Below are 10,000 nucleotides of genomic sequence, written 5' to 3'. Positions count from 1 at the left end.
AGGGAAAGATGAACAGAGCAAAGTACAGATAGATCGTTGATGAAAACCTGCTCCAGAGCGCTCAGGACCTCAGACTGGGGCGAAGGTTCACATTCCAACAGAACAATGACCCTAAGCACACAGCCAAGACAAACCATGAGTGGCTTCGGGACAAGTCTCTGAATGTCCTTCAGTGGCCCAGCCAGAGCCCGGACTTGAACCCGATCGAACATCTTGGGAGAGACCTGAAAATACCTGTGCAGCGATGCTCCCCATCCAAGCTGACAGAGCTTGAGAGGATCTGCAGAGAAGAATGGTAGAAACGCCCTAAATACAGGTGTGCCAAACTTGTAGCGTCATACCCAAGAAGACTCAAGGCTGTAATCGCTGCCAAAGGTGCTTCAACCAAGCACTGAGTAAAGGGTCTGAATACTTACAGTATGTTAATGTCATATTTCAGTTTTTTATTTTTTATTAGTGTACAACAATGTCTAAAAAAACTTTTTTTGTTTTGTAATTATGGGGTATTGTGTGTAGATTGATGACGGGAAAAAACAATTGAATCCATTTTAGAACAAACCTGTAATGTAACAAAATGTGGAAAAATTCAAAGGGTCTGAATACTTTCAGAATGCACTGTATATACAGTACCAGTCAAAAGTCTGGACACACCTATTCATTCCAGGGCTTTTCTTTATTTTTACTATTTTCTGCCTTGTAGAATAATAGTGAAGACATCAACGCTATGAAAGTCCACATTATGGCAAGAACAGCTCAAATAAGCAAAGAGAAGCAACAGTACATCATTACTTTAAGACATGAAGGTCAGTCAATACCGAACAAGAGCATTCGCCAAAAATATCAAGCGCTGTGATGAAACTGTCTGTCCTTTCCTGTCTGTGGTACTGTATACGGTCTGTAATACTGTATACTGTCTGTAATACTGTATACTGTCTGTAACACTGTATACTGTCTGTAACACTGTATACTGTATGTAATGCAGTACACTGTCTGTAACACTGCATACGGTCTGTAATACTGTATACTGTCTGTAATACTGTATACTGTCTGTAATACTGTATACTGTCTGTGGTAGTGTTACTGTCTGTGGTACTGTATACTGTCTGTAATGCAGTATACTGCCTGTAATACTGTATACTGTCTGTAACACTGTATACTGTCTGTAACACTGTATACTGTCTGTAATGCAGTACACTGTCTGTAACACTGTATACTGTCTGTAATGCAGTACACTGTCTGTAATACTGTATACTGTCTGTAATACTGTATACTGTCTGTAACACTGTATACTGTCTGTAACACTGTATACTGTCTAACACTGTATACTGTCTGTAATGCAGTACACTGTCTGTAATACTGTATACTGTCTGTAATACTGTATAGTGTCTGTAACACTGTATACTGTCTGTAATACTCACGTGTGTCCCTGGGATCCCCTGCTGACCCGGTGGTCCCGGCTCTCCTTGAGGTCCCTAAACAAAGAGACCATCAATCTGACAAGGAGCTAAGAGCAGAGCACATCTACAGTATGTCTGTCTACTCAGAAGATGGGCACTTCCACAATTTAAGGAGATGTTTAAGAGGGCTAATGTAAGCTATGGCAGTGTCTACTCTCAGTACTTTAGGTACTAAAGAAAAATACAAAAAAACTTCTGGTTGATATAGTAGAGAAATAGTTGACATTGGACTGTACTGGGCCCGGTTTCCCCGATAGCAATGGAATTTATTCTTATGAGTGTTTCAACGATTCACGTTTCCTACAACGGCTGAAGACGTAACGTGCGTTTTCCAAAACACCAGGCAGAGGGAGCGGTTGTTAAGTACGTCGTTGGAGTCGATACTGAAAGGTTTGAAAGGGAGCGCTGGTCTCGGATTTCTCCATTCAAATCTTTCCTTAACATCAATTATTTTGTTGTTGTTGATGTTTATTGTCACATACGCCAGATACACTATACAGTGGCAAGAAAAACTATGTGAACCCTTTGGAATTACCTGGATTTCTGCATAAATTGGTCATAAAATTTTATCTGATCTTCATCTAGGTCACGACAATAGACAAACACAGTTTTCTTAAACTAATAACACACAAACAAATATATGTTTTCATGTCTTTATTGAACACACCGTGTAAACATTCACAGTGCAGGGTGGAAAAAGTATGTGAACCCTTGGATTTAATAACTGGTTGACCCTCCTTTGGCAAATATAACCTCAACCAAACATTTTCTTTAGTTGCGGATCAGACTTGCATGGTCATGAGGAATTTTGGACCCTCCCTCTTTACAAAACTGTTTTGTTCAGAAATAGTCTTGGAATGTCTGGTGTGAACTGCTCTCTTGAGGTCATGCCACAGCATCTCAATCGGGTTGAGGTCAGAACTCTGACTGGGCCACTCCAGAAGGCGTATTTTCTTCTGTTGAAGCCCTTCTGTTGTTGATTTACTTCTGTGTTCTGGGTCGTTGTCCTGTTGCATCACCCAACTTCTGTTGAGCTACAATTGGTGGACAGATGGTTGGTGCCTTTTTTTCTCCACACATAGTGTTGTGTGTTCCTTCCAAACAACTCAACTGTAGTTTCATCTGTCCACAGAATATTTTGCCAGTAGCGCTGTGGAACATCCAGGTGCACTTTTGCAAACTTCAGACGTGCAGCAATGGGGTTTTTTGGACAGCAGTGGCTTCTTCTGTAGTGTCCTCCCATGAACACCATTCTTGTTTAGTGTTTTACATATCGTAGACTTGTCAACAGAGATGTTAGCATGTTCCAGATATTTCTGTAAGTCTTTAGCTGACACTCTAGGATTCTTCTTAACCTCATTGAGCATTCTGTACTGTGCTCATGCAGTCATCTTTGCAGGATGGCCACTCCCAGGGAGAGTAGCAACAGTGCTGAACTTTCTCCATTTATAGACAATTTGTCTTACTGTGGACTGAAGAACATCAAGGCTTTTAGAGATACTTTTGTAACCCTTTCCAGCTTAATGCAAGTCAACAATTCTTAATCTTAGGTCTTCTGAGATCTCTTTTGTTCGATGCATGGTTCACATCAGGCAATAATTCTTGTGAATAGCAAACTCAAATTGTGTGAGTGTTTTTTATAGGGCAGGGCAGCTCAAACCAACATCTCCAATTTCGTCTCATTGATTGGACTCCAGGTTAGCTGACTCCTAACTCCAATTAGCTTTTGGAGAAGTCATTAGCCTAGGGGTTCACATACTTTCTCCAACCTACACTGTGAATGTTTAAATGATGTATTCAATATAGACAAGAAACATAAACTAATGTGTGTGTTATTAGTTAAAGCAGACTGTGTTTGTCTATTGTTGTGACTTAGATGAAGATCAGATTTAATTTGATTACCAATTTATGCAGAAATCCAGGTAATTCCAAAGGGTTCACATACTTTTTCTTGCCACTGTATATGTAAAAGCATGTGGACACCAATTCAAATTAGTGGATTCGGCTATTTCAGCCACACCCGTTGCTGACAGGTGTATAAAATCAAGCACACATCCATGCAATCTCCATAGACAAACATTGTCAGTAGAATGGCCTTACGGAAGAGCTCAGTGACTTTCAATGTGGCACCGTCATAGATTGCCACCTTGCCAACAATCCAGTTTGTCAGATTTCTGCCCTGCTAGACCTTCCCCAGTCAACTGTATGTTCTGTTATTGTGAAGTGGCAAAGTCTAAGTGCAACATCGGCTCAGCTGTGAAATTGTAGGCCACACAAGCTCACAGAACGGCTCAACCGTGTGCTGAAGCATGTAGGGCGTAAAAATCATCTGTCCTCATTTGCAACACTCACTACCGAGTTCCAAACTGCCTCTGGAAGCAACGTCAGCAAAATAACTGTTCGTCGAGAGCTTCATGAAATGGGTTTCCATGGCAGCCTTTGATCACTTAGATCACCATGGGCAATGCGAAGCGTTGACTGGAGCGGTGTAAAGCTCACTGTCATTGGACTCTGGAGCGGTGGAAATGTGTTCTCTTGAGTAATGAATCACGCTTCAACATATGGCAGTCCAACGGATGAATCTGGTTTTGGCGGATGCCAGGAGAACACTACCTGCCCGAATGCATAGTGCCAACTGTAAAGTTTGGTGGGGAATAATGGTATGGGGCTGTTGTTCATGGTTCAGGCTAGGCCCCTTAGTTCCAGTGAAGGGAAATCTTAACTCTACAGCATACAATTACATTCTAGACGATTTTATGCTTACAATTTCGTGGCAACAGTTTGGGGAAGGCCCTTTCCTGTTTCAGCATGACAATGCTCCCATGCACAAAGCAAGGTCCATATAGAAATTGTTTGTCGAGATCCGTGTGAAATAACTTAACTGGCCTGCACAGAGCCCTGACCACAACTCCATCAAACTCCTTTGGGATGAATTGGAACACCAACCCCGAGCCAGGCCTAATCGCCCAACATCAGTGCCCAACCTCACTAATACTCTTGTGGTTGAATGGAAGCAAGTCCTCGCAGCAATTTTCCAACATCTAGTGGAAAGCCTTTCCAGAAGAGCGGAGGCTGTTATAGCAGTAAAAGGGGGACCAACTCCTTATTAATGCCCATGATTTTGGAATGAGATGTTGGACGAGCAGGTGTCCACATACTGTAGTGTATTACAAATGTTGAGGTGGCTTATTGGCTTAGCCTACCCAATAGAAATTCACTAAAATCACCAATTTGGCACATCGTTGTTCACATGTTAGGCTAAACATAATGAAATGTATTGAGACAAATTACAGACAGTAGCCTACAAGTAGCAAAATATAACTCAATTGATTGAACATTAAATGTGTTTCAATATGATTGAAATAGGCCTATAGCCTACTGTTTATATTTTAATGCAGTCATCTCGGTTTTTCATTTGAAGCATGTTTTTTGTATTTGCTTGTTTGTATCAATTGCAAAGACATTGGCAACTATGTATTTGTAGTCAGCTTTGTTCTGAGGTTATCAGCGGGTCACAGAGAGATGGATAAACCACGTGATTCTGTGTTTAGCAGAGATCTTCTGTGTATAAAGTAATGCCGGCAGGGCAAAAACAGCATCTAACAACGCACTGAGCTGTTCTACGAGTGGTCTGAAGCAGGCGTTAGATTACCAGTGGTCTGAGGCAGGCGTTAGATTACCAGTGGTCTGAGGGCAGTTGTTAGATTACCAGTGGTCTGAGGGCAGGCGTTAGATTACCAGTGGTCTGAGGCGTTAGATTACCAGTGGTCTGAGGCAGGCATTAGATTACCAGTGGTCTGAGGCCGGTGTTAGATTACCAGTGGTCTGAGGCAGGCGTTAAATTACCAGTGGTCTGAGGCGTTAGATTACCAGTGGTCTGAGGCAGGCGTTAGATTACCAGTGGTCTGAGGCGTTAGATTACCAGTGGTCTGAGGCGTTAGATTACCAGTGGTCTGAGGCGTTAGATTACCAGTGGTCTGAGGGCAGGCGTTAGATTACCAGTGGTCTGAGGGCAGGCGTTAGATTACCAGTGGTCTGAGGCAGGCGTTAGATTACCATTGGTCTGAGGCGTTAGATTACCAGTGGTCTGAGGCGTTAGATTACCAGTGGTCTGAGGGCAGGCGTTAGATTACCAGTGGTCTGAGGCGTTAGATTACCAGTGGTCTGAGGCGTTAGATTACCAGTGGTCTGAGGCAGGCATTAGATTACCAGTGGTCTGAGGCAGGTGTTAGATTACCAGCGGTCTGAGGGCAGGCGTTAGATTACCAGCGGTCTGAGGGCAGGCGTTAGATTACCAGTGGTCTGAGGCGTTAGATTACCAGTGGTCTGAGGCGTTAGATTACCAGTGGTCTGAGGCAGGCGTTAGATTACCAGTGGTCTGAGGCGTTAGATTACCAGTGGTCTGAGGCGTTAGATTACCAGTGGTCTGAGGGCAGGCGTTAGATTACCAGTGGTCTGAGGCGTTAGATTACCAGTGGTCTGAGGCATTAGATTACCAGTGGTCTGAGGCAGGCGTTAGATTACCAGTGGTCTGAGGCAGGCGTTAGATTACCAGTGGTCTGAGGCAGGTGTTAGATTACCAGTGGTCTGAGGGCAGGCGTTAGATTACCAGCGGTCTGAGGCAGGCGTTAGATTACCAGTGGTCTGAGGCGTTAGATTACCAGTGGTCTGAGGCGTTAGATTACCAGTGGTCTGAGGCGTTAGATTACCAGTGGTCTGAGGGCAGGCGTTAGATTACCAGTGGTCTGAGGCAGGCGTTAGATTACCAGTGGTCTGAGGGCAGGCGTTAGATTACCAGTGGTCTGAGGCGTTAGATTACCAGTGGTCTGAGGGCAGGCGTTAGATTACCAGTGGTCTGAGGTGTTAGATTACCAGTGGTCTGAGGTGTTACATTACCAGTGGTCTGAGGCGTTAGATTACCAGTGGTCTGAGGTGTTAGATTACCAGTGGTCTGAGGCGTTAGATTACCAGTGGTCTGAGGCGTTAGATTACCAGTGGTCTGAGGCGTTAGATTACCAGTGGTCTGAGGCGTTAGATTACCAGTGGTCTGAGGCAGGCGTTAGATTACCAGTGGTCTGAGGCGTTAGATTACCAGTGGTCTGAGGCAGGCGTTAGATTTCAAGCGTCTTCAAGTACAATGTTAATAACCATGGTTTTGGGAAACATCTCTGAGATATAACGATGCTCCTACGAATGTTCTAACGATGATGCTTTTGGGAAACAGGGCCCTGGGCTGTACTGTTGCTAGGGTACTGAGCTGAATAATGAACATGTTCTCCCCTGTACAATATTAATATACACTGAGTGTACAAAACATTAAGAACACCTGCTCTTTCCATGCCATAGACTGACCAGGTGAATCCAGGTGAAAGCTATGATCCCTTATTGATGTCACTTGTTAAATCCACTTCACTCAGTGTAGATGAAGGGGATGATTTTTATGCCTTGAGACAATTGAAACATGTATTGTGTACGTATGTGTGCCATTCTGTGTGTGAATGGGCAAGACAAAATATTGAAGTGCCTTGAACGGTGTATGGTAGGAGGTTTGTGTCAAGAACTGCAACGTTGCTGTTTTTTTTTTTATACGCTCAACAGTTTCTCGTGTGTGTCAAGAATGGTCCACCACCCAAAGGACATCCAGTCAACCTGACACAATTTCCTCCTGAACACTGATCTAGGACCAGATTACCAGATTACCTTTCCCAGAGCCTTCATTAACCATTAGAAGGGCAGCTTGTAAAACCGACCTTAGGGGTAATATAACCCTCCTCTGAGTTACTACAGGGAGACGCCATTTTGGAATACAGGGAGGGGTCACTGCCTGACCGAAAGATGGTGGATAAATAAGATAGTTTACTCAGGCCGTTTACCATTGAAAACTTTTTAAACTCACTGTTCCTCCCTATTATCTGGCATGCTCACTGTTCCTCCATAATATCTGGCATGCTGACTGTTCCTCCCTATTATCTGGCATGCTGACTGTTCCTCCATATTATCTGGCATGCTGACTGTTCCTCCCTATTATCTGGCACGCTGACTGTTCCTCCATAATATCTGGCATGCTCACTGTTCCTCCATAATATCTGGCATGCTGACTGTTCCTCCATAATATCTGGCATGCTGACTGTTCCTCCCTATTATCTGGCATGCTGACTGTTCCTCCATAATATCTGGCATGCTGACTGTTCCTCCATAATATCTGGCATGCTGACTGTTCCTCCATAATATCTGGCATGCTGACTGTTCCTCCCTATTATCTGGCATGCTGACTGTTCCTCCATAATATCTGGCATGCTGACTGTTCCTCCATAATATCTGGCATGCTGACTGTTCCTCCCTATTATCTGGCATGCTGACTGTTCCTCCATAATATCTGGCATGCTGACTGTACCTCCATAATATCTGGCATGCTGACTGTTCCTCCCTATTATCTGGCATGCTCACTGTTCCTCCATAATATCTGGCATGCTGACTGTTCCTCCCTATTATCTGGCACGCTGACTGTTCCTCCCTATTATCTGGCATGCTGACTGTTCCTCCATAATATCTGGCATGATCACTGTTCCTACATAATATCTGGCATGCTGACTGTTCCTCCCTATTATCTGGCATGCTGACTGTTCCTCCATAATATCTGGCATGCTGACTGTTCCTCCCTATTATCTGGCATGCTGACTGTTCCTCCATAATATCTGGCATGCTGACTGTTCCTCCATAATATCTGGCATGCTGACTGTTCCTCCATAATATCTGGCATGCTGACTGTTCCTCCCTATTATCTGGCATGCTGACTGTTCCTCCATAATATCTGGCATGCTGACTGTTCCTCCATAATATCTGGCATGCTGACTGTTCCTCCCTATTATCTGGCATGCTGACTGTTCCTCCATAATATCTGGCATGCTGACTGTACCTCCATAATATCTGGCATGCTGACTGTTCCTCCCTATTATCTGGCATGCTCACTGTTCCTCCATAATATCTGGCATGCTGACTGTTCCTCCATAATATCTGGCATGCTGACTGTTCCTCCATAATATCTGGCATGCTGACTGTTCCTCCCTATTATCTGGCATGCTGACTGTTCCTCCATAATATCTGGCATGCTGACTGTTCCTCCATAATATCTGGCATGCCGACTGTTCCTCCCTATTATCTGGCATGCTGACTGTTCCTCCATAATATCTGGCATGCTGACTGTACCTCCATAATATCTGGCATGCTGACTGTTCCTCCCTATTATCTGGCATGCTCACTGTTCCTCCATAATATCTGGCATGCTGACTGTTCCTCCCTATTATCTGGCACGCTGACTGTTCCTCCCTATTATCTGGCATGCTGACTGTTCCTCCATAATATCTGGCATGATCACTGTTCCTACATAATATCTGGCATGCTGACTGTTCCTCCCTATTATCTGGCATGCTGACTGTTCCTCCATAATATCTGGCATGCTGACTGTTCCTCCCTATTATCTGGCATGCTGACTGTTCCTCCATAATATCTGGCATGCTGACTGTTCCTCCATAATATCTGGCATGCTGACTGTTCCTCCATAATATCTGGCATGCTGACTGTTCCTCCCTATTATCTGGCATGCTGACTGTTCCTCCATAATACCTGGCATGCTGACTGTTCCTCCCTATTATCTGGCATGCTCATTGTTCCTCCATAATATCTGGCATGCTGACTGTTCCTCCATAATACCTGGCAAGCTGACTGTTCCTCCATAATACCTGGCATGCTGACTGTTCCTCCATAATACCTGGCATGCTGACTGTTCCTCCATAATACCTGGCATGCTGACTGTTCCTCCATAATATCTGGCATGCTGACTGTTCCTCCATAATATGTGGCATGCTCACTGTTCCTCCATAATACCTGGCATGCTGACTGTTCCTCCATAATATCTGGCATGCTGACTGTTCCTCCATAATATCTGGCATGCTCACTGTTCCTCCATAATACCTGGCATGCTGACTGTTCCTCCATAATACCTGGCATGCTGACTGTTCCTCCATAATATCTGGCATGCTGACTGTTCCTCCATAATATGTGGCATGCTCACTGTTCCTCCATAATACCTGGCATGCTGACTGTTCCTCCATAATATCTGGCATGCTGACTGTTCCTCCATAATATCTGGCATGCTCACTGTTCCTCCATAATACCTGGCATGCTCACCAGCTGGCTCTGGTCTACTACTCCCATTTGCGGGCCCGAGTGGCCTCACCCCGATCAGAAAAAAATAGGCAGTGTGTTGTCTCGCTTTCTCTACCGTCTCTGGCCTGACCTACAGCATAAGTGATGTCACTACTCCTAGAGCTTACAAGCACACAGTTTGACCTTTGACCTCCAGAGCTGAACCTATCCTAAACACTGATAACCTGTGGTAGACTACCCTCCTCTCTGGAGACAAATAGAGTCTTGGTGATGTAGACTACCCTCCTCTCTGGAGACAAATAGAGTCTTGGTAAGGTAGACTACCCTCCTCTCTGGAGACAAATAGAGTCTTGGTAAGGTAGACTACCCTCCTCTCT

General features: G+C 44.3%; 1 protein-coding gene across 5 annotated transcripts in view; it reads right to left on the bottom strand.

Annotated features, from left to right (window-relative positions):
- The window catches only part of LOC106590653 (collagen alpha-1(XI) chain), a 207,134-nt gene that overhangs the window by 109,395 nt on the left and 87,739 nt on the right, over positions 1–10,000 (bottom strand). For all 5 annotated transcript variants that reach the window (XM_045710693.2, XM_045710695.2, XM_045710694.2 and 2 more), the window contains one exon: positions 1,419–1,472. In XM_045710693.2, coding sequence (XP_045566649.2) covers positions 1,419–1,472 — 54 coding nt within the window. The remainder of the gene's footprint in view (positions 1–1,418; positions 1,473–10,000) is intronic.

The sequence above is a fragment of the Salmo salar genome, chromosome 29 (assembly GCF_965601325.2).
Source record: "Salmo salar chromosome 29, fSalSal1, whole genome shotgun sequence".
Lineage (NCBI taxonomy): Eukaryota > Metazoa > Chordata > Actinopteri > Salmoniformes > Salmonidae > Salmo > Salmo salar.
Note: the sequence above shows the minus strand (reverse complement) of the source record. Positions and strands in the feature narration are given on the sequence as shown.